This window comes from Spermophilus citellus (assembly GCF_964194105.1).
Source record: "Spermophilus citellus genome assembly, chromosome: 17".
Taxonomy (NCBI): Eukaryota; Metazoa; Chordata; class Mammalia; order Rodentia; family Sciuridae; genus Spermophilus; species Spermophilus citellus.
The window spans coordinates 59967793-59992025 of NC_138199.1; the positions used below are offsets into that span (position 1 = coordinate 59967793).

General features: G+C 44.9%; 1 protein-coding gene across 3 annotated transcripts; it reads left to right on the top strand.

Moving 5' to 3' along the window:
* Window positions 1-949: 949 nt before the first annotated feature.
* Window positions 950-22884, top strand: LOC308637025 (myosin light chain 4-like). Of its 3 annotated transcripts, none has more exons than XM_081273013.1 (8): window positions 950-964; window positions 10841-11015; window positions 14806-14833; window positions 19400-19549; window positions 20975-21148; window positions 21631-21708; window positions 22240-22284; window positions 22734-22884. In XM_081273013.1, exons 2-7 carry the CDS (start codon window positions 10875-10877, stop codon window positions 22266-22268), a joined length of 600 nt encoding a protein of 199 aa, XP_081129139.1. In that variant the 5' UTR covers window positions 950-964; window positions 10841-10874; the 3' UTR covers window positions 22269-22284; window positions 22734-22884. The 3 variants fall into 3 exon arrangements, with proteins under 3 accessions (XP_081129139.1, XP_081129138.1, XP_081129137.1); XM_081273012.1 differs by lacking the exon at window positions 950-964 and adding an exon at window positions 10453-10600; XM_081273011.1 differs by lacking the exon at window positions 950-964 and having other exon boundaries at window positions 10767-11015.
* The last annotated feature ends 1349 nt before the right edge of the window (window positions 22885-24233 follow it).

A 24233-nucleotide genomic window follows, 5' to 3' on the forward strand; every position in this document is an offset into this window, starting at 1 on the left:
TAAGCAGGTGGCACTGTTTGTTCCAAGATGGTAGTAGAGGAAAAGAAGGACCAGAATCCCAATAATTCCTTTTTTTTTAATCTTTGCAAAGCTACTCCTGGCCACTTCCTACCCCAAACTGAAGCTACTCCTCTATCACATACACCCTGGTTTAGAGGCCCTCCCTTTTACCCAAGAGGTTCTTCACTATTTTCCTAATTTCTTGGCATTTTCTCTTTGTAATTTTTCTGTTTGATCTTGGGAGAGGGAGTGGCAGGCATGTTAATCACTTGTTTAATCCTCGGGACCACTCTATGAAGTTATATTAGCAGTCTCATTTCACAGATGAGAATACAGGCTTGAAGAAATTAACTAGCTTGCCTGTGTTACTGAGTCAGGACTTCGATCCAGGCAGTCTGGCTCCTGAGTGGGCCCTCTTAACCTCTGCCTCGCAGGAAAACCCAAATTATTTCCAGTGTCCTGTGTGGGGATGCATTAATGGAGAGTTGATCAAGGCATTGTCTGGCAATGTGCAGGCTTAAGAGAACTGAGGAGAAGAGAGGGAAAATGACAAGGGCAAGGCATTAGCAGCCAGGCCTGCTGTCAGCAGCATTTGATCCTGGGCAGGAGACTGACGGATGGCTCTCAGGGCAGGACAGGCCCTGTGTGGCTAGAAGTGAAGGGAGGAGGGGTGAGCATCTGCGAGCCCAGCCCACACAAGGACTGATGTCAGTGCTCTGTGCGTTGGTCTCCAAATTTGACATCTGATATAAACTTGTTGGTGTGAAATTCTATCCTGCATTTTCAGTCCACTGGATTTGAAGTCCTTCCAGGGCAGCAGTTGGGCCGGAACGACTGGCCCAGGCACCACTAGATGCTTCCCAGAGGTGGCTGTCAGGCTGCCAGTGTGCACTGCTATACTTGTCTCTTCACACCTCTGCATCTCCTTCTTTCCTTTTCTCTGATTGGCCAACATGCACTGGGGGTAAGTCTCGGTTGTGGACACTGTGAAGGAGACTCTAGATGGATGAGACTTGAAGGTCAAAGTCAGCAACCAGTAAATAGATGAGGAGCACAGGAAGGTAAAACCTCTGACTCCAGTTACTGGACTCTAATGAGTTTCAATAAAAACAAGGCCAGTGTCTGTCTGGTGTATGCTCTAGATGTACAGCTCTTGCCTTGAAACCACTGTTTCCTAGTTGCTTCTCGAATGCCAGGCACTTTTTTTTTTCCTCCTGGGGTTGCTAAAATAGAATCAGAAACGGATTTGAAGAGCTTCTCCTTCCCCGTTGTGGCGCCTGTGGTCCGAGGTTTCAGGCAGACAGGCTCCTCCTTTGAGTGTCCACTGACAAGGCAGGCTGCCTGGCCCTAGGGACATGCCACATGCTTTCTGGGCCACAAATATTTCACACCCTGGGTTCCTAGCTGCCTCCCAGCCCCCTCTCCCTTTCCTTTCTACCCTTCCCTCAATCCTAAATCCACACTTTCCAATCCTTTTGGCCACTATCACCTTACTTTGTCTCTCCTTCATGTGGACCCCTCTCCTGGAGTTCCTTCAGGGAAATCTGAGCAGCCTGTTCGCGTATGGCTTTAAATGCCTGGGAAAGCAAAGAAAAATGAACTTGTATGCTTGTTTTCTTGTGCTAGGGGTTGTTTGCAGAGCCTCATGTTATTTCTCATAAATTTCATAACTTGAGAAGGAGATGTTTACTTAAAGGTCATGAGGATTCTTAGCCTGAGATTAGGAAGTAGTAAATCCAGGCTTCAGGGGATCTGTCTGCCTCCAAAGTCCACACTCTCTTTCTTTTTTTTTTTTTTTTTTTTATTGGTTGTTCACAACATTACAAAGCTCTTGACATAACATACTTCATACATTGGACTGAAGTGGGTTATGAACCCCCAATTTTACCCCAAATGCAGATTGCAGAGTCACATCGGTTACACTTCCACAATTTTACATAATGTCCTATTGGTCATTGTTGTATTCTGCTACCTTTCCTATCCCCTACTATCCCCCCTCCCCTCCCCTCCCAACTTCTCTCTCTACCCCATCTACTGTAATTCATTTCTCTCCTTGTTTATTTTCCCATTCCCTCACAACCTCTTGTATGTAATTTTGTATAGCAATGAGGGTCTCCCTTCATTTCCATGCAATTTCCCTTTTCTCACCCTTTCCCTCCCATCTCATGTCTCTGTTTAATGTTAATCTTTTCTTCCTACTCTTCCTCCCTGCTCTGTTCATAGTTGCTCTCATTATATCAAAGAAGACATTTGGTATTTGTTTTTTAGGGATTGGCTAGCTTCACTAAGCATAATCTGCTCTAGTGCCATCCATTTCCCTGCAAATTCTATGATTTTGTCATTTTTTATTGCTGCATAGTACTCCATTGTGTATAGATGCCACATTTTTTTATCCATTCATCTACTGAGGGGCATCTGGGTTGGTTCCACAGTCTAGCAATTGTGAATTGTGCTGCTATGAACATCGATGTGGCAGTATCCTTGTAGCATGCTCTTTTAAGGTCTTCAGGGAATAGTCCAAGAAGGGCAATAGCAGGGTCAAATGGTGGTTCCATTCCCATCTTTCCCAGGAATCTCCAAACTGCTTTCCAAATTGGCCGCACCAATTTGCAGTCCCACCAGCAATGTACAAGTGTACCCTTTTCTCCACAACCTCTCCAGCACTTGTTGTTGTTTGACTTCATAGTGGCTGCCAATCTTACTGGAGTGAGATGGTATCTTAGGGTGGTTTTGATTTGCATTTCTCTGACTGCTAGAGATGGTGAGCATTTTTTCATGTACTTATTGATTGATTGTATATCCTCCTCTGAGAAGTGTCTGTTCAGGTCCTTGGCCCATTTGTTGATTGGGTTATTTGTTATCTTATTGTCTAATTTTTTGAGTTCTTTGTATACTCTGGATATTAGGGCTCTATCTGAAGTGTGAGGAATAAAGATTTGTTCCCAGGATGTAGGCTCCCTGTTTACCTCTCTTATTGTTTCTCTTGCTGAGAAAAAACTTTTAAGTTTAATTAAGTCCCATTTGTTGATTCTTGTTGTTAACTCTTGTGCTATGGGTGTCCTATTGAGGAATTTGGAGCCCGACCCCACAATTTGTAGATCGGATCCAACTTTGTCTTCTATCAGACGCAGAGTCTCTGGTTTGATATCAAGTTCCTTGATCCATTTTGAGTTAACTTTTGTGCATGGCGAGAGAAAGGGGTTCAGTTTCATTTTGTTGCATATGGATTTCCAGTTTTCCCAACACCATTTGTTGAAGATGCTATCCTTCCTCCATTGCATGCTTTTAGCCCCTTTATCAAATATAAGATAGTTGTAACTTTGTGGATTAGTCTCTGTGTCCTCTATTCTATACCATTGGTCCACCCGCCTGTTTTGGTACCAGTACCATGCTGTTTTTGTCACTATTGCTTTGTAATATAGTTTGAAATCTGGTATTGCTATACCGCCTGATTCACACTTCCTGTTTAGAATTGCTTTTGCTATTCTGGGTCTTTTATTGTTCCATATGAATTTCATGATTGCTTTGTCAATTTCTACAAGATATGCCGTTGGGATTTTGATTGGCATTGCATTAAACCTATAGAGAACTTTTGGTAATATCGCCATTTTGATGATGTTAGTTCTGCCTATCCATGAACAGGGTATGTTTTTCCATCTTCTAAGATCTTCATCAACTTCTCTCTTTAGGGTTCTGTAGTTTTCATTATATAAATCTTTCACCTCTTTTGTTAGGTTAATTCCCAAGTATTTTATTTTTTTTTGAGGATATCGTGAATGGAGTGTTTTTCCTCATTTCCGTTTCCGAAGTTTTGTCGCTGATATACAGAAATGCCTTTGATTTATGCGTGTTGATTTTATATCCTGCCACTTTGCTGAATTCATTTATTAGTTCTAGTAGTTTCTTTGTAGACCCTTTTGGGTCTTCTAGGTATAGAATCATGTCATCTGCAAATAGTGATAATTTAAGTTCTTCTTTTCCAATTTTTATGCCTTTAATTTCTTTCGTCTGTCTAATTGCTCTGGCCAGTGTTTCGAGAACTATATTAAATAGAAGTGGAGATAGAGGGCATCCCTGTCTTGTTCCGGATTTTAGAGGGAATGCCTTCAACTTTTGTCCATTCAGAATGATGCTAGCCTGAGGCTTAGCATATATAGCTTTTACAATGTCAAGGTAGGTTCCTGTTATCCCTAATTTTTCTAATGTTTTGAACATAAAGGGATGCTGTACTTTGTCAAATGCTTTCTCTGCATCTATCGAGATGATCATATGGTTCTTATCTTTAAGTCTATTGATGTGGTGAATAACATTTATTGATTTCCGTATGTTGAACCATCCTTGCATCCCAGGGATGAATCCTACTTGGTCATGGTGCACAATTTTTTTGATGTGTTTTTGTATTCGATTTGCCAGAATTTTATTGAGGATTTTTGCATCTAGGTTCATTAGAGATATTGGTCTGTAGTTTTCTTTCTTTGAGGCGTCTTTGTCTGGTTTCGGAATCAGGGTGATGTTGGCCTCATAGAATGAATTTGGAAGAGCTCCCTCTTTTTCTATTTCCTGAAATAACTTGAAAAGTATTGGTTTTAATTCTTCTTTAAAGGTTTTGTAAAACTCCGCTGTATATCCATCCGGTCCTGGGCTTTTCTTGGTTGGTAGTCTTTTGATGGCTTCTTCAATTTCATCCATTGATATTGGTCTATTCAAATTGTGTGTATCCTCCTGACTCAGTCTGGGCAAATCATATGACTTAAGAAATTTATCGATGTCTTCACTATCTTCTATTTTGTTGGAATATAGGTTTTCAAAATAATTTCTAATTGTCTTCTGTATTTCTGTAGGATCTGTTGTAATATTGCCTTTTTCATCCCGTATGTTAGTAATTTGAGTTCTCTCTCTTCTTCTCTTCGTTAGCATGGCTAAAGGTCTGTTGATCTTATTTATTTTTTCGAAGAACCAACTTTTAGTTTTGTTAATTTTTTCAATAGTTTCTTTTGTTTCAATTTCATTGATTTCCGCTCTAATTTTAATTATTTCTAGTCTTCTGCTACATTTGCTGTTGTTTTGCTCTCCCTTTTCTAGGGCTTTGAGATGAAGTGTGAGCTCATTTATTTGTTGGTTTTTTCTTTTTTTGAGGGATGACCACCAGGCGATGAATTTTCCTCTTAAAACTGCTTTCATTGTGTCCCATAGATTCTGATATGTTGTGTCTGTATTTTCATTTATCTCTAAGAATTTTTTAATTTCCTCCTTTATGTCTTCTGTAACCCATTGATCATTCAGTAACATATTGTTCATTTTCCATGTGATGTAGGATTTTTCCTTCCTTCTTTTATCATTGATTTCCAGTTTCATTCCATTATGATCAGATAAAATGCATGGTATTATCTCCACCCCTTTATATTTACTGAGGGTTGCCCTATGGCATAATATATGGTCTATTTTTGAGAAGGATCCATGTGCTGCTGAGAAAAAGGTATATCCATTTGATGATGGTTGATATATTCTATATATGTCAGTTAAGTCTAGGTTGTTGATTGTGATATTGAGTTCTATAGTTTCTTTATTCAATTTTTGTTTGGAGGATCTGTCCAACGGTGAAAGAGGAGTGTTGAAGTCACCCATAATTATTGTGTTGTGGTCTATTTGATTCTTGAACTTGAGGAGAGTTTGTTTTATGAATGTCGCAGCACCATTGTTTGGTGCATAAATATTGATAATTGTTATGTCTTGTTGGTGAATGGATCCTTTTAACAGTATATAATGACCTTCTTTATCCCTTTTGATTAACTTCGTCTTGAAGTCGATTTTATTCGATATGAGGATGGCCACTCCTGCTTGCTTACGAGAACTGTGTGCGTGGTATATTTTTTTCCATCCTTTCACCTTCAGCCTGTGTATGTCTTTTCCAATCAGATGTGTCTCCTGGAGGCAGCATATTGTTGGATTTGTCTTTTTAATCCATAATACCAGCCTATGTCGCTTTATTGGAGAGTTTAGGCCGTTAACATTCAGAGTTACTATTGATATATGGTTTGAACTTCCATCCATGTTTGAATGGTTATCCTTTTTTTTTTTTTAATATTTAGTTTGTTTCTCCGTGATTATCTTTCCCCTCGCCCTCTGTCTTTACTGAGGCACTTCCCACTGATGGTTTTGGTTATTGTTTTTCATTTCTTCCTCGTGTAGTGTTTTGCTCAAAATGCTTTGCAATGCAGGTTTTCTGGCTGCAAATTCTTTTAACTTTTGTTTATCATGAAAGATCTTTATTTCGTTGTCATACCTGAAGCTTAATTTTGCTGGATACAGAATTCTTGGTTGGCATCCATTGTCTTTCAGTGTTTGAAATACATTGTTCCATGACCTTCTTGCTTTCAGTGTCTGTGATGAAAAGTCCGTTGTTAACCGTATTGGTTTACCCCTAAATGTAATCTGTCTCCTTTCTCTTGTAGCTTTTAATATTTTCTCTTTGTTCTGTATATTGGATATCTTCATAACAATGTGTCTTGGCGTTGGTCTACTGTGATTTTGTGTGCTCGGTGTCCTGTATGCATCTTCAATTTGTATATCTGTTTCCTTTTTTATTTCTGGAAAGTTTTCTGTAATTATTTCATTCAGTAGGTTTCTCATTCCCTTGGTGTGAATCTCTGTACCTTCCTCTATCCCGATGACTCGTAAGTTTGGTTTCTTTATGTTATCGCATAACTCTTGGATGATTTTCTCGTGATTTTTTACCAGCCTTTCTGAGTTGGCTAGACTCTTTTCAAGATGGTATATTTTGTCTTCATTATCTGACGTTCTGGTTTCTACTTGTTCCACTCTGTTAGTGATACTCTCAATTGAGTTTTTAATTTGGTTTATCGTTTCCTTCATTTCTAGAATTATTGTTTGATTATTTTTTATAATCTCTATCTCCTTATAAAGATGCTTAACTTCTTCTTTTAGCTGTTTATGTAACTCATTCTCAATGTGTTCTTTCGCTGCTTGAATTTGCTGTCTTGTATCCTCTTTGAGGTTCCATTCCATCTGTCTAAGGTGTTCCTTGAGGTCTTTATATGACCATTTTTCTGATGACTCTAGGTCCTCCTGAATATTTAGGCTGTCCTGCATTGCTTGTACTCCTCTTCTTCCTTGCTTCTTGAAGCTGCTCATGTTGCTTCTTGTTCTGGTTGACTGCTGGGTTACTGTTTATTCCTATAAATTTATTTGATGCTAGGGAGGAAAGGTATTAGAAGGGAAGGGAAGAAGTCACTAAGGAGAATGAGAGTAGGCAGGTAGAATTCAAGGAAGGGGGGATAAGAAAAATGAAAAGACAAAAGAAGAAAGAAATAGGAACTAAAAAAGAACAAAAATTTAAAAAAATATTAATAATAATTAAAAAAATTAAAATTGAGATTAGAAGAGAAAGAAGAAAAAAAGAGAAAAGAAAGAAAAAACAAGATAGAAAAATGAAGATGAAAGAAAAACCCCCAATCAGAAAAACAAAACAAAACAAAAAAAAACAACAACAACAACAATAAAAAAGACTAATAAATGCCGTCTTAGAGTTTGATTAACTTCTCTTCCACTAGGTGGCGCTGTGCCCCCCAGGTCAAGTCTTTCCCGTCAGTACGCGGGAACCAATCACTGTGCAGCAGCTCCTCCCAGACTGGGCGAGTCTCCAATCCTGAGTGCCTAGGGCCTCCTCTTGTGTCCAAACACTTCCACTTTTCCTCTAGCCAGGCCCCTCTCACTACAATACTGACTACAGGCCAGGTCTGCTGCTCCCGGGAGCCCTGTTTTCATGAACGACTGGGCTCACTCCTCCAGATTGCCATTCCCTCAGACCCTAAGCTTGTAGAGCTTGGTGCTGAGAATCCTCAGCAAATTTTGCTTGCCCTCCGGTAGCCACACCCCCGTAGCTGGTGCAAGAGACCTCAGCAGCCAGCCCTGGCGGGAGCGGCAGTCCCACACCACCTCTGACTCCCTCGGGCTGGCTATAGCATTCTCGGGAGAGCTGGGAGGGGCTCTTAAGGTTTCCCTGATGCGTGGGGAGGGAGAACCAGGAGACCACACACCTGCTGCAGCAGGCTTCAATGAAGTTATCTCCTCCGCTGCAGTCCTGCCATGCCAGCCCTCCGCCTCAGTGGTGTTCTCCGCAAACGGCTACAGTTCGCCTCCCCCTGCCGGGCGACCAACGCCATGGGCGGGTCCCCACTGTCACCCAATCCCCGCCTGGACCCTGCGGCCACTACCCACGAAGGCCCGGCAGGCATCCACCTCCGGGGAATGAGAAGGGCTGACCAGCCGCCTCAGCCGGATAGCTTAATGCTGAGTTGCAGCTGTCTGTCTCAGCTTTTCAGACGCGGTGGTGCGGGGCACGGACCATGGAGGGGCTTACTCACTTCCCGCCGCCATCTTTCTCCTCTCGCTATTTCGGGATGATGGCGGGGTGCTGGCTCGCTCTGTCCGGTGCATCTCTGCCTCGAGCTCCCACGCCTCTCTCTGCCGCGGTTTCTACAGCATGCGCTGCCCTGTTCGCTCTCTCCGCCCCCGGCGTTCCCGGCTTCTAGCCGCACCGAGGCCTGGTCCGTGTCTTTATGGCTCGCGGCTCCAGCGGCGCCCGGGGCCGGGGAGGCGACGGCCTGACTCCGGCAAGTACCGCAGTCCCCAGGCCCCGAGTCCCGGCGGCCACAAACCGACACTTCTAGTAGACCTCCCAGATCCCTGCAGGACCCCTCTTCATGGAATTCTGCTAGAGGTTCCTCAGTGTGAAGACTGCCGCTGTTCCAAAGGGTCTTTTTGATCTCGTTAGTTCGGAGACATTAGAGTCGCTGCTTACTCCTCGGCGGCCATGCTCCCTCCTTAGCACCTCACTTTTGCTGAGCTCCACACTCTCTTTCTTAGGGTGCCCTTGGAGCCCCGTTCAGTATTCCCACCTTATAGTGCTATTTCCATGGAGACTTAATATTTTGCTTCTACCTATATTTTTTTTAAGGGAAAGAAAAGATAAGAACAACCTCCTAGCCCTCTTTTGAGGGATCATACTTCTTTCTAGAATTACTAGAATGACTCGTTTTTTAAATTGATTTTTAAACTGGGGTCATATGAGAACATTTCATTTAGTGGTTATTTAAAAAATTTAAAACCTTGAAACTGTTTCTTTGAAAATGATCCTGTGAATCCCCATGTATAAAACACACAAGGGGGAGCTGCTTGAAGTGGCGGTGGCAGAGGGAGCTCCTAGACCCATGTCCTTTGCAATTAGAAGCATGTCTGTGGAATTTTAGGATTGCTTCTGTTGAATGTTCTTTGAAAGTTTCTGATTATCTCTTCACTTTAGAGATAGACTGAGGCCAAGAGAAGCAAAGTGGCTGGGGCAGTTTGGACTAGTGACTGGTCTCCAGTTTCCAGGGGTTCTGCCAGTCTTACAGGTGAGAAACTGTCCTGGAAAGTCCAGGTATCTTTTCTGCTTCTCTCAGCTTTATTCCTCTTTTTCCTCTGAATTTTACAGAAACTAAAGATTCTGTTCAAAGCAGTTCTTTGTGGTAGATATTTTTTTTCTAAAATATTTTATTGGCATTCAAAGGTTTTTTTAAAAACAAAAAAAATAGTATGAGCTCGTTATAAAAATTTCCATTAATATAGGAAGTGAAAAATTTTAAAAAGCTGCAAATTGGCATCATCCTCTCATTCTCAACCACCAAGTCCCCAGGGGTGTCTCCTGTTGACAGTTGATGGCGTATCCATCCTGATCTTTCTGATGAACACACAAACATGTATGCTTCTCTCCCCACATAAGTGGGACTATAATATAAATCATTCAAGTAAATGCTTTCAAATCAGACACACCTCATTTTTGGCCTCAATCTCTGCATGTGTAAAATGGGAGTAAAAAATAGTATTTGTAGGATTATGGTGAAGATTTAATGAGTTTTTATATGAATAGTGCTTAATTGTGGCTGGCACAGAGTGAGCATAAAACACACACACACACACACACACACACACACACACACACGGGCGGGGGTGTGGGGGGGAGGATTGCAGACTGAGAAGTAGAGTAAGACTTGAGTCCTACGTTTTCTGACCTCCAGTCTCCTAACTTTCTACTGCCCTTCTGCTTCTCAACGGGGTCCTCTGGGCATGGTTTAGTGATCAATCCCCACTGAATGAATGTGCGTGGATGGAGGGGGCAGGCAGGTAGTAGACCTAGGGACTTGAGGTCTGTGGAGCTGCTCTGGGATGGCCGCCCTAGAAAACAGAGGCTTTCACCCCTGGGATGGGGAGGGTGTGAGGCAGCAGGGTTGTCTGGCTCAGCTGTTGCCTCAGGGCTCCATGCCGGGAGAGTTGAGCCTCAGGGCAGAACTGAGGGCGCAAAGTGGCTCTCAGCTTAAAGGATCTTGGCTTAAAAGGAATGTGCAGGGGTTGCCTCTGCTCAGGAGGGGCTAAAAAAAGCCGCGCGTCCCCTGGGCTTTGTGTGAGGGTTATCAACCGCTCAAGTCAGCTCATCTCTCTGGCTGCTCTGGCATTTTTGAGAGGGTCTGTTTTCCTGGCCCCTCTGGGTTTCCACCAATTGGCGGGAAGGAGTCAGCCGTCCCAGAGGTGGAGGCTGCGAGGAGTGAGTGTGTGTGTGTGTGTGTGTGTGTGTGTGTGAGGGGGCTGGTGGCCCTAAACCTGGTGACAATGCACAGTTGTCAGCTGTACCCTGCTGGTGTTTCTTCCTTTTATAGTCAGCAGCAGTTGCTCTTGCTCTCACCCAGCCCCTCTGTGGGGGCTCCTGCCCAGGATAAAAGCCGAGGGAGGCGGCCTGGTCTCCTATCTCATCTCTCAGGAGTCACATCTCTTGGTTCCTTCTTAGGTCCCACCTCCACTGAAGATCCCAACAAGACAAGATGCCTCCCAAGAAGCCTGAACCTAAGAAGGAGGCGGCCAAGTCAGCCTCAGCCTCTGCCCCAGCTTCTGCTCCAGCCCCTGCCCCAGCTTCCGCTCCTGAGCCCCCCAAGGAACCTGCCTTTGACCCCAAGAGTGTAAAGGTGAGTGAAGTTCAGGAGGGTGGGATGATATTCAGGGTTCTATTTGTCCTGGAGCATAGAGAGAGCCCTCACAGAGGTCAGACTGGCATGAGGACTATGGTGTCCATGCCCGAGATCACAGCCCCAAGGGCCAATGGAGCCAGTATCAGACTCAGGCTGAGGGCTGTCTGTGGCCATAGGCTTTTTTCCTTTAAGAACAGGATACTTCATCCAAGGAAGTCCTGTTTGGCATCTCAGATTTGCCCAGCAGAGTTGAGAATGGTGGGAGGTATAACCAGTCAACCATCCAACCTTTTTAAAGGCCTTTGGGGGCCATCGTAGTAAAGGAAACTGACTTTCCTGGAGGTGGTTTGATATCTTTATGGAGCAGACACATAGCAACAGCTGCCGGTGTAACTAGGAGTAAGTGATGTCTGCAGTCCGGGAGGATGCTCCCAGTGTGCGGGAGGTCTGGGAAAGTCCTCACTCACAAACACCCTGTAGAGGGTTGATGGGGTGGGAAGGAAGGCTGTAGATACAGTAAGAAGAGCCTGGGTCCTTCTTTTCCTCTTTCCCTGCCCAAAGGGGCTCCTCCTTTTGTGGCCTGAGCCCCTATTTGTAGTTTGCTGCGGACTGGCCCATCCCAGCTGAGACCTCCTCTCTAACCTTGCCAGGAGCCAGGCCTGCTTCCCTCTGGCCTCCACAGCTCTACCCCCTCCCTGCCCTACCCTGTTCCCTCATCTGGAATGCTCCCTGGAACTGGTATGGGTCCCTTGGGCTGACTTAGTAATTTTAGGCCTCCCCTAGCTATCTGACCCAGCTGCAAAGGAATGAACTGGGAGGGGGTGGGCACAGGAGGGAGGGGTCAGAAGCCTCTGGAGAGGAGAAATTTTAAGTCATGACACCAGAACTGGAGAGGTCAAGTGGCTACTGGTATGAGGAGCTATTAATAACATCGAAGGAGTGGTAGGCCCCCCAGGGATCTCAGCTTTAGGGCAGTGGCTGGGAGTGCAAGGGGTCAGGTCAAAATAGAGGCTCAGGACCAGGTTCTGTGACCCATGGGAATAGAACCCAAGGTCCAGGGCTCTAGACCCTCCCTGGCCTCCTCAAGATTTCCCAGTATCCACAGGAGGGAATGCCCTACAATTATCTGTCGAAGACCTTGGGATTGAGCCACAAGGGGCAGGAATTAAGTAGAACTGACTTCACCAGGGGGTGGAGGCGGTGGCCCCATTCCTGGGCTTGGTTATGGCTTCCTCTGGCGAGACCTAGTTTAGTACATGACCTTAAAAGTATTTGAAGGTTTCTCTGTCATATGTCACTATGGACGAAGACTGGCAAGAGAAGCTCACCATCCGCCCCTCAGGAACCCTCCTCATCTTTCTTTGATTTATTCTGATAAAGTGCCAGGCCTGGTCCCTGGTGTCTGGGAGGGAGTGGCCTGGTGGTATCATGGGGGCCCTTCCCTGTGCCTATCACTTCCCTCCATCCTCTCACCTCTCCCAATTTCCTATTGCAGTCCTCTTTTCTGGTGGTTTTTTGAAATTGCTCTAAAGTATGGGGGAAAAGAAAAGCAGTGTCTTTCCCAAGATTCATTTTTTCCTTTTATTATACTTACCCAATGCCTTTGTTTATAAGATACTTTTCTCAAAGAGAAAGCAAAGGTAAACTTAAGTCCAATGTGTGTGGTTCTGTGTAGCCAGACTTCAGCTTTTATTTACTTATTCATTTTTTGGTAACAGAGATTGGACCCAGGGGTGCTTAACCACTGAGAAACATCCCCCACTGCCCTCCCACTTTTTTTTTTAAGAGAGAGTGAGAGAGGGGAGAGAGAGAGAGAGAGAGAGAGAGAGAGAGAGAGAGAGAGAGAGAAAGAATTTTTAATATTTATTTTTTAGTTCTCGGCGGACACAACATCTTTGTTGGTATGTGGTGCTGAGGATCGAACCCGGGCCGCACGCATGCCAGGCGAGCGCGCTACCGCTTGAGCCACATCCCCAGCCCCCCTCCCACTTTTTAAAGAAGCAAACTTAAAGAATTTGAGATAGGGTCTCACTAAGTTGCTTAGGGCCTCTCTAAATTGCTGACGCTGGCCTCAAACTTGCGATCCTCCTGCTTCAGGCAGGCAAGCTGCTGGGATTACAGGATTGCACCACCATGCCCGGCTCCCAGACTTCATGCTTTTATACTAGTTTCTCTTACATACTTTTCCTGGGCTTAAAGCATTGCAGAGTAAGGCCTACTATACCTTTTTCTCAGAGAGTTAATGCAGAGCATCCTTTATCCCATTTAACATACTCACCACTACCCCAAACCTACATTTGGCAAAGTCCATTCCTAGTTTCCTTGCAGAACTAGGACTAGGAATAGTGGCACATGACGAAGATGCTCCAGGGTAGCAATCACTGCTGCTGGTGAGGGGAGGGGCTGGACGGGGTGGGATGCCATGAAATGGGTAAGGATGCTGAGGTGACATTTCAGGTCTTGGTGAACATGACTCATGGCTGGTCATTGCCATTCATTTTTGGAACCTCCTACACTCCTCCTCTGTATTTATTCAGCATTGAATTAGGCATCATGGGAGTGTCAGGTCCACGGCCCAGCTGTGCCAGGGCAGTAGGATAGGTTGCCAAGAGGCCAAAGAAAATACCTGGGAATACCTTGTATGCATAAGACTTTGTTGGGAAAGCCAGTGGCAATAGGTGGAACAGGCAGCACCTGTGTCCCTCACTGCACTTCACCAAGCAGTACCTCCTCTCTCACACAGCACCTTTACAGTGGTGGCCGGCTGGATGAGTGACACATGTCTTTTCCATGGTGCCCTCAGTTCCGCCCCAGTTTTCTCAGGGAGGAGTGTGGCTTTATATTTGGCTACAGATGTGGTGATATCATTAATTTACTTTGCTTTGTCCCTTGTATGACCAGCATTCCAAGGAGCAGCTATCCTGGTGTGCACGCAAGAAAGCAGCTTTCTACAGAAAACACTAACTTGCCCTAGATCTCAGCATGCCTGAGAGAAAGTTGGTGTCTTCCCGGTAATACTTATTTAGGCATTTGGCCCTGGGTCAACTCTCATGGTTCCCTGGGCTTGGCTAGGTCCTTGTGAACTAAAAGGGGCATTTCAGGGACATGGTGTTACTAGCTCCTTTTCTTTAAGGACAATACAGGGGAGAATCCGAAATTTATTCCTGTATTAAACCAATATTTTTGTGAGTGGCTACTATGTACCAGGTATTTCAGCGAGCAATAACAAAATCTCTGTCCTGCAGGAACCCTGGCTTCAAGGACACAGGGTACACATGGAAGACAATGACTAGAAAACTATCACAAAGCAACAAAGGCCCATGTAAAGGACTCTTGCTGTTCCAAAATGTCTAAGATTGCAATGTGCTGAAGGAGGGTTTGGGGTGGTGACCAGCGATGGGAGGGAAAGCTCCATTGAAGGAGGTGGATCAAGTAGAAAAGGAAGTAAATCCAAGGGTGGGCACCCAAAGCAGGAGGAGTTGCAGCTTGTCAGAGGGCTGTGGAATGGGGAGAGACTGAAGGGTAGATGTGAGAGCAGTTTAAGGGTGGCCAGGATGAGGAGTTTATCAATAGGGAGTAGGTTCTCGAGTTATCTACATGATTTTTCTTTCTGTTTCCCTCTGGGTCTTGAGAGAGGTTTGGAGGCTGTATACTATGTGTGGCTTGTGCACCAGGAGGCTGGGGGCATACACTCGGCATGCATCTCCTTCCTGCTGGAGGTGACCAGGCTTCCCTTTGGAAGCTGTTAACAGTCTGTACCCTCACTCCTCTCTTTCCCTCTCCACAGATAGACTTCAGTGCTGACCAGATTGAAGGTGAGTACGAACAACCCCACTTTCCCCTCTCAGCTGCGTTTTTTTTTTTTTTTTTTCTGGAGGAAGACGAGAAAGCACAGACCAGGGCACTTTCTATGGATTAACTCGTTTAATTCTTATAACCCTACATGGTAGTAACTACCAACCCCATTTTCTAGGTGATAAAATGGAGGCCCTGAGAGTATGGGGGGGGGTTGTCCAGTCTCACTCATCAGTCAGTGGTGGGGCAGGGTTCACACCTAGGCAACCTGATTCTTCTGAGATCAGATGAGATTGGGCATGTTCAGGGTGGCATGGCTGTAGACGGCAACTGGATTCTTAATTGTTCAGCTAGACAGCCTAGAGCATAACAGATGCTCAACAAGTGTTAGTGCCCTTTCCCCTCCACCCTAAAGAGCTATCCAAGTTATTTGGAAGCCCTCATTTCTGCTCCTGTTATTGAAAAGCCCTCCTTAGGTTACTAGCTTCCCTCCCCATCATGAGGCCTGTCGAGATGCTAACCCACTATGGTTGCTGGGCCAATGGTGACCTGTGGGAACCCCAGTTCATCTGCGATCCCATCAAGCACTCTTCTCTACCTTGGATGGAGATGGTTTATGTTTTCTCAATCTTACATAAAGTGTTGTTAAATACAACTTCAAGCTAAGTTTCAAGATCTCCTAGCCTCTGACCTGATTTTCACCCCTTAGTCCCTCTTTTGTTGGGGTCTGATGTTTCAAGAATGAAATGTATACTGGCAGTGGTGGTGCGCACATGTAATTCCAGTGACTTGGGAGGCTGAGGCAGGAGGATTGAAAGTTCAAGGCCAGCCTCAACAACTTAGCAAGACCCTAGGCAACTTGGTGAGAGTCTGCTTCAAAATAAAAAATAAAAGGACTTGAAATATAACTCAGTGGTATAGCACCCCTGATTTCAATCCCCTGACCTCAATTACATATAATTTTATTAAAAAATAAAAAAATATATAAAATATACATATACACTTATACATAAATGCACTAAAATTATCAGGACTGCATTTACAGATGTTTGGGTTATTTCCAGTAAGGGAAAACTTCCTAGCTGCAGGTCAAAGGATATGCACATTTTAAATTGTGATAGTTATTGCCAAATTGCCCTCCAAAAAAGTGATGCAGCTTACCCACAAATAGAGCATGAGAACTGGCATATGCATTTTGAATGAGTGAATGGAATCACACTGGCATTTGTTTTTTGTTGTTATTTGTTTTTGTTTTTTGGTCCTGGGGATTGAACCCAAGGGCACTTTACTGCTGAGCTATATCCCCAACCCTTTTTATTTGTTATTTTGAGACAGGATCTCACTAAGTTTGCACTCTGTTTTTGTACTCTACTGTGGATATTCACTTTCAGTCAATAGTGTTCGGAGTTCTGTGGAATTCTTAAAGTTAATTTTTGTGCATTTTAATGAAATATATACTTATGCATTATACAAACTCCACAACACAAATGAGGACTGGAAAATCAATTAGTGATAAAATTTTTCTTTTCCCAAATGGAAATTTTTGTTAAAGCCAGGGGGATTGTTAAAATTAGGGGGATTGCTCACTTCAATCTTTTTAAAAAATTATTTTATTTATATATTTATTTATTTTATGTGGTGCTGAGGATCGAAACCAGTGCCTCACACATGCCAGGCAAGTGCTCTTCCACTGAGCCACAGCCCTGGCCCCCTATTTAATCTTTTAATTTGAGACATGGTCTCACTAATTTGCTTAGTATCTTGCTAAATTACTCAGATTGGCCTTGAACTTTCAATTCTCCTACCTCAGCTTCCCAAGTCACTGGGATTACACATGTGCCACTGCTGCTGGCTTGGTTCTTTTTAATTCAGAAATTCTGTGACTATTTAGCATTCTGTAGTTACCCTCTATCTGTTTGGAAATAGTTGTCACCCCCCCCCTTTTTTTAAAGACTAGTATTGTTGAGAAACATGTTTTTATTTATTTATTTTTTACCTTTATTTTATTTACTTATTTTTATGTGGTGCTAAGGATCGAACCCAGAGCCCTGTGCTTGCTAGGCGAGTGCTCTACCACTGAGCCACAACCCCAGCCCCTCAAACCCCTTCTTAGCTTTATGTTTATTAGGTGATAAGGCCTGAATTTCTTTTATGCTTTTCCTCTCATATGAACTAATTTCTAACTCTTGAATTCCTTCTCTGGTCCCTCCACATATTTCCATAACTTTCCTTCTGGAAAGTTATTGTCACCATTGCACTTGTTCTAGGAGGCACTGACTATACTACTGCAGACTATTGAGGAAAGGCTTTTCTGGGCCCATGAGCATCACCTCTAATGCCACTGGCTTTGTTTTTTCCTAGTAACAATCAAACTTCAGCTTTGATTTGTATGTGCTTGGTGGACTTCCCAGCAGGCCAGGTACAGTTGGACCATTCGTGCAGGCACAGCAAGCGGGCCTCTTCCTCTTCCTCCTTTCTCTCCACCATTTCTATTTGGCTTCCTTAATAGATGCTCAGTAACCATGCTGAGCATTTGCTCTGCATTTGGCTTATAAGTGAAGATAACAATGCCTACATTGTAAGTTTTTTTTTAGTATAATTTTTTTAAAAAGATTAATGAGTAATCTATGCAAAATTATCAGCTCAAAGCCTGTGCTGAAATCCTAAGTAATTGTTCTTATTATTCAGTTTTTCCTATTAAATATCACTATATATTTTTTAAATATATTTTTTAGTTGTTTATGGACTTTTATTTTACTTATTTATATGTGGTGCTGAGAATCGAACCCAGTGCGTCATGCATGCTAGGCAAGCACACTACAACTGAGCCACAACCCCAGTTCACTATATCTTCTTAGATGAGGAAATTCTCTCTTTTGTTAAGTCTGACTTCACTTTTCTGAATGAACTAGGAGAAGATCAAAATATCTGGGTTCAGATTCAATTATTAAATAATTATTGAACCTGAATTTGTGGCAGACACCATGCTAATTATTTTAAACATTAGGAAATTGAATTCTTATAACAAGATGTGAGGAGTTGTTATTTCCTTTTTACAGAGTAGGAAACTAAGTTTTAGAGAGATTAAGTGACTTGGCCAAGATCAAAAAGTTAAATGATAAAGTTGAGATAAAACTCAGTGAAATGATACTAACAGTGTTGTGTTACTGTGTAATACTAACAGCATTGTTTTTTTGGTAAATTATGTTAAGATTTTTACATATATTATTTTATTTGCTTATATTCTAGAACTGGTCTAAATATAATTTAAAGACCCTATGAAGTAGGTGCTATTAATAAAAGAGATTAAATGTTCACTTTCTCAAGGTCATAATAAGGAAAAGAAATGGAATTTGAATTCAGTTATTGATTTTGAGTTCATATGAAGTCTAATAAAGAGTTGTAAGTAAAGATCCAGGGGATGTGCTTTGATATGTAGAATGATGTCTAAATAATCCATATATAGCCTCTAAGGAAAAAAAGCGTTTCTAAAGCACTTGAAGAAGATTAAGAACAGCTTTTCTTCTAAGAACTTCACACATTCTTCCTTGGCTTATACTGTTAATCTGCTTAGTAAACCACTGCTTTGTGGAAATCAACTTCAGTGCCACTCCCAGTACAAATGATCCACACTAATGAATTGGTTGAATCCAGATTAATGAAGAATTAAGGCTCTTTGCAAAAGTCCCAGGAGTGCCTTAGTTTGACCTTGCCCCTTGGACACCTGCCCTGCTAGCCTTGAGGAGTCCATCTTTATAGTACTGACTTCCCTCTAGAACTAGGAAACATAGTTGACCACCATTCACGGATTCCCTTATCACATGCAAGACACCATGCTTGGAGTGCTTTGTGATCCCGTCAGCAACCTGCTCAGGTGGACATTGTATCCCTACTTAAAGCTAAGAAATCAAGGACCCACAGAGGTTTGCAATTTGCCCAAGCAGCATATGGATCAGTGGCAGAGCTGAGGTGGTCTGACTGTGTCCCAATGCCACCTTACCTGGATGAGGAGTCCTCTTTTAGCCTGGAACAGGCAGTACTGATAATAGTTGATTCTTGAGCAGGTATTATCACTTAGCAAAGTACCTCCACATCCTGCCACCTCTGTTGACACTGGGGAGGGGTGGTGAGGGAGAGCTATCACCCTCTTGTTTGCACAAGAAAACTGAGACCCAAACTGGCTTGTCCTTCTCTGTGAGCCAGAGCTGAGGTGAAAACCCAGGGACCCTCACTCCTAGGCTGGGTCTATTTCAATTCTCTGTTCAGCAGTCAAGACTCTCAGCTACACCAGGGAAGGACAGGTAGTGGGAGGGGTGGAGACAGGGGAGATATTCAAATTGTGTAGCAATGGGCTGATAGGAGACAGTTCAGGCCAGGGCTGGACTGGACACCAGGCTGCCACTCTAGTTGACAGAAGATGGAGTGGGGACAGGTTCCAAGGAGAGCCTGGGACAGGGGCCAAAGGAAAATATTGGCTTATTTCAATCACACATTAACCTGTTATTCAGTGGGGTGGAGGCTGAGCAGACCCTGGCCACTGCCTTCTCTTGGGACCAGCAGGCTATAGCTGACTCTTCTCTCTACAGAGTTCAAAGAGGCCTTTTCGTTGTTTGACCGGACCCCAGGTGGAGAGATGAAGATCACTTATGCGCAGTGTGGGGATGTGCTGCGGGCCTTGGGCCAGAACCCCACCAATGCTGAGGTGCTGCGTGTGTTGGGCAAGCCCAAGCCAGAAGGTTAGTGTGGGCCCCTGGCTGACCTCTCCCAGCACTGCCCAGCAGCTCCTGGTCCAGATTCAACTCCTGTCAGTCTCACTCTCTGTCCTCCCCTTTAGCCCTTCAGGACCAGACTCCCCTACCCAGGTTACCTGAGTCCCATTGTGAGAATTATCTAGAAACCTTAGCCTTAGATGACTCTTGAAGAATGGAGCCTGTGCTTGCTCTTGGTTCCCTCATGAGGCTGGGAGCTCATGGAGGGCAGGAGAGACCTGCTACTGCTTCAGTGTCTTCCTCTGATCCCCTCCCCACCAGCTGTCAGGCACATGGCATGGGCAGGAACACTGACTGGAAATAAGATAACTAGTCACCCACTATCTCTAACCCTGAAGCTTTTAGTTGAAGTGTCTGTCACAGCACTGTGTCCTGTGACGTTGTGAGTCGTATCACACGTCGTTCCTAATAAGTGGTAGAACCCTGAAGTTGGCAAATGATTTGTTTAATGTAAATTAGAGGAGATTCAAAATTAGCTCTACAATGAAGCATCTTTCCCTCCTTTGAACCAAAACTTGGTGGATTTTTTGGTGAGAATTTAGAAAGTGGTGCAAGGACATATGTCCCATTTGTAAATGTCAACTGTTGTGTTTGGCAGTGAAATTAACAGCTACCGCCAAACGCACACAGCCTGTCCTCAAGGTGTGGAGCTGAGGGGATCAGGTGGACCTGGGCAGGGGCACTAGCAAGGGTGGGCTGTCTCTAGAGGGTACCTGGGTCTCAGATTGGTCCTCTCTGCCTCCCTTGGTTCTGGCCTCTTCCCCTTCTCCTCTGACTGAAGATAATAGTGATGGGGGCAAATATTGTGGGCAAGAAAGTGTCCAAGGGCTATGAGATTGCCCATATTATCAGAGCTTTTTAGAGGTCAATAGATAACCTGGGCTGGGCACAGTGGTGTACGCCTGTAATCCCAGCAGCTTGGGAGACTGAGGCAGGAGGATTGCAAGTTCAGAGCCAGCCTCAGCAACTTAGGCCCTGTCTCAAAATAAAAAACAAAAAGGGATTGGGGGTGTATCTCAGTGGTAAAGCATCACTAGGTTCAATCTCTGGTTAAAAAAAAAAAGTCTACATTGTGAATATGAACCCTGGGGCCTGGGCTGTGTGGCCTTTTGGGCTCCTCAAATCCTGCTGCTGCCATCTGCAGCTCCTCTGCCAAGGTGGCCACCTGGAACTCTGAGATGTGGGTGGAGTCAGGTTCCTTTTTCTTCTGCTCTTCTTCTTTGCCTGGGAATAGACTGTCTTGGGCCCAAGTCTCCTGCTCTGCTCCTGTGGGCAGCTCGGCGCCCTCCAGGGCGATTTCTGGGTGCTGCCAGGGCTGGGGTGAGGTCTCGGCTTGGCTGCCTACTCCCTGCTTATGGCATTTCCTTTGTCCTTCCTGATGCTTGCTGGAAGAGATGAATGCCAAGATGCTGGACTTCGAGACGTTCTTGCCCATCCTGCAGCACATCTCCCGCAACAAGGAGCAGGGCACCTACGAGGACTTCGTGGAGGGGCTCCGTGTCTTTGACAAGGAGAGCAATGGCACGGTCATGGGCGCTGAACTTCGGCATGTCCTTGCTACCCTGGGTATGCAAACTGAGCAGAGGTGAAGCCCTCGTGGGAGGGCGGGAGGGCTGAGAAGGGCTAAGGTGGCTTGTGTTGCGGGGGTTCCCAGCGATTACGTCTTGACCCAGCCTCTCTCCCTGGGCTCTTGAGGAACAACCTCCCCCAGCTGGGTTTGCTCAGCAGGCACCAGAGTTTAGCAGAGGAGAGTAGTGGCAGAGCAGGGGTTACTCCTGAGGCCTGAGAGGGAGACCCCATCTTCTGTCCTTGTCTTCTCCTCAGCCAATGGGCCCTGGAGGTTGTAGAAATGGGGAGAGGCTTCAGGGAGTGGGCGGGGCCTTAAAGCTGTTGGCCCCACCCTCCAAAGCCTTTGCCAGAGACTTGTTAGGAGGCATTTCCAGATGCAAGAATCTTGGACCTTCAGTCTTAGGGGACACTTGGGTTTTTTCTGTGTCTTCTGTGACATTTGTAAGTAAGAGCCCACGACTTCCCAACCCCCACTTCAGGAGAGAAGATGACAGAGGCTGAGGTGGAGCAGCTGTTATCTGGGCAGGAGGACGCCAATGGTTGCATCAATTACGAAGGTATTGCTTCTGCTTTGCTTCCCCAGGGCCCAAGACGGGTGGGGGCACGATTGGCTGACGGCTCAGGGTTGGAGGATGTGTCTTCAGATGAGCTTTGGTGGACTCCCAGGTGAATGTGTTCTTTTCCGTCCTGGGAGTGAATATCCCGGTGGAAGGAAGGAGCATGGATTTAGGAGACAGCTCTGTGATGCACTAGCTGTGGGACTTTGGTCAAGTCACTTATCTTCTGAGCCTTGGTTATCTCACCTGAGTAGCCAGAAATGCTGGCATCTTTCTCAAGGTCATGGGGGATAATGTAGTTCATTTCATTTGTATTGAAGATCAGCACAAAGAGCAGACACAACAGAGTTTAGTCTCTCCCCTCTTCTACCTCCTTCCCACCAACCCTCAAATAAGAGAAAGAATTTCAGTCTGGGGAAAGGGTGGTGGGAAGGTTTGAAAGGTGGGAAGAGGAGGCGGGTTAAGAGGTGGAGAGGAAAATGAGGACTGAGAGGGGGCTGAGTCCACAACTGATTTTCATTTTCTTCCCAGCCTTTGTCAAGCACATCATGTCTGGGTGAAGCAGATTCCTCCAGGGTGAGTGCAGCCTCTCTTCTGGGTCCCTGAAGGGCCTTAGGGACAATATCATGTGCCCTAGAGGTCTTTGCTTCAAGTCTGACCCCTGGAGAGGAACCAAATGGGCTGGAGATGTGAAAGCAGCCTGCCCCCCCCCCAGCCCACTGCTCCCCTGGGCCCTTCATTTCCTCCCTACCATGCCTCCCACCTTCTCTTGTCCCCCATCTTGACCTCTATTGTCACATCTTCTTGCCTGTCTCAGGGTCTCTCAGGCCTGGGGTTCCCTGTATAGGCTGAGCATGAGAAAGCTCCTCCCAAGTGGAAGGGAGAGTCCCTGACCAATGGTCTTGACCCTGTTCCTCCTCACTTCCTTCCCTGGGCTCCTCCTGGGTGTGGGGTCACCAGACAGTGATGTGAGGCTATGAGTATGGGAGGGTGGCACACACTTTCCATCTAGCACTTTCTTTCAGGTGCCTTAGCCATCCCAGAGTGAGTGAACAAGAGGCCCCCAGTAACCCATCCGGAGTCCTGGACTTACCACTGCGCCACACCCCAGGACCCTGAGGCCCAGGGCCCCTTCTGTAAATAAGCCACCCTGGCAAGGTTGGGCTTGTTCTCTGGTTCTAACCGGTCTCTGAGTGTTTTCTTTTCTTTCTTTTACCTAATTAATTGAAATCTCTCTGTGCGTGATGTCACCCGAGGCTTCATGTTTACTCAGTGAAATGAGTCATATCTGGGGAGAGACAGGCCAAAAGCCCATGGATGGAGAAATATTAGAGTCAGACACATTAGCAAGAGCTTTGGAAGGATCTGCCAGGAGGAGCCAGTAGTTTCACTTCCCCCCAAGGCTTGCTGTCCACCCATCTATCTCCTCCCCAGGGGAGCAGGAAGGGGGACACCAGGAGCTAGCCAGGGATTCTGCAAAGGAATCTTTCTTAAAAAAAGAAAAAAAAATGTGGACTCAGTGGTGGAGCACTTGCCTCGCCAGTGCAAGGCCCTGGGTTCCATCCCCAGGACTGAAAACTTACGTAACATAAAACTAACATCTTAAACCAGTTTCAACACACAATTCAGCCCTGTTAAGGATATTCACATTGTTTGTGTAACCAATCTCCAGAACTTTTTCATCTTCTCAAACTGAAACTCTGTACCTATTAAACAACTCCCCACAGGGCTGGGCTTATGGCTCAGTGGTAGAACGCTTGCCTAGCATGTGTGAGGTGCTGGGTTCGATTCTCAGCACCATATATGAATAAAATAAATAAAGGTCCATTAATAACTAAAAATTTTTTTAAAAGTAAACTATTAAAAATAAACAAACATTTGTAATGTTTGAACAACTAATAATAATAAAAAAATATTTTATAAGCATGAATCAGTAATAAATAAATAAATAAATAAATAAACAAACAACAACAACACTCCCCATTCCCTGCTCACTCTACTCCTTGGCAATCATCTCTTACTTTCTGTTTTTATAAATTTGACTACTCCAGATGAGTAAAATCATGTGGCATTTGCCCTTTTGTGACTGGCTTTCCACCCAGCCTGAAATCCTCAGTGTTCATCCAAGCTGCATCATGTGTCAGAATTGCCTGCCTTCCTCAGGCTGAAGAATTCCCCATGGTATGGACAGAGCATGGTTTAGCTTTGGTCCTCGCTTCTTAATATGGGCTCTGGAGGTGCCTCTTCCTCTGAGTGCAAGGCCCCAGATCCCTGACTCAGCCCTGCTTGTTCTGAACATCTCACTGACTCCAACTCCCCATCCAGGAAAGGGTCAAGATCAAAGGGTCACAGACTTCAGGTTAGAAGGATGGGGTGTGGGGAGAGACAAGTGAGAAAAGGACAGATGAGCCAGTGATTGAGAAGAAGGAGAAAGATGCTGTGAGGAAGCTCAAGATGTATATGGATAGAAATGTTCATAGTGGGGCTGGGGATGTGGCTCAAGCGGTAGCGCGCTCGCCTGGCAT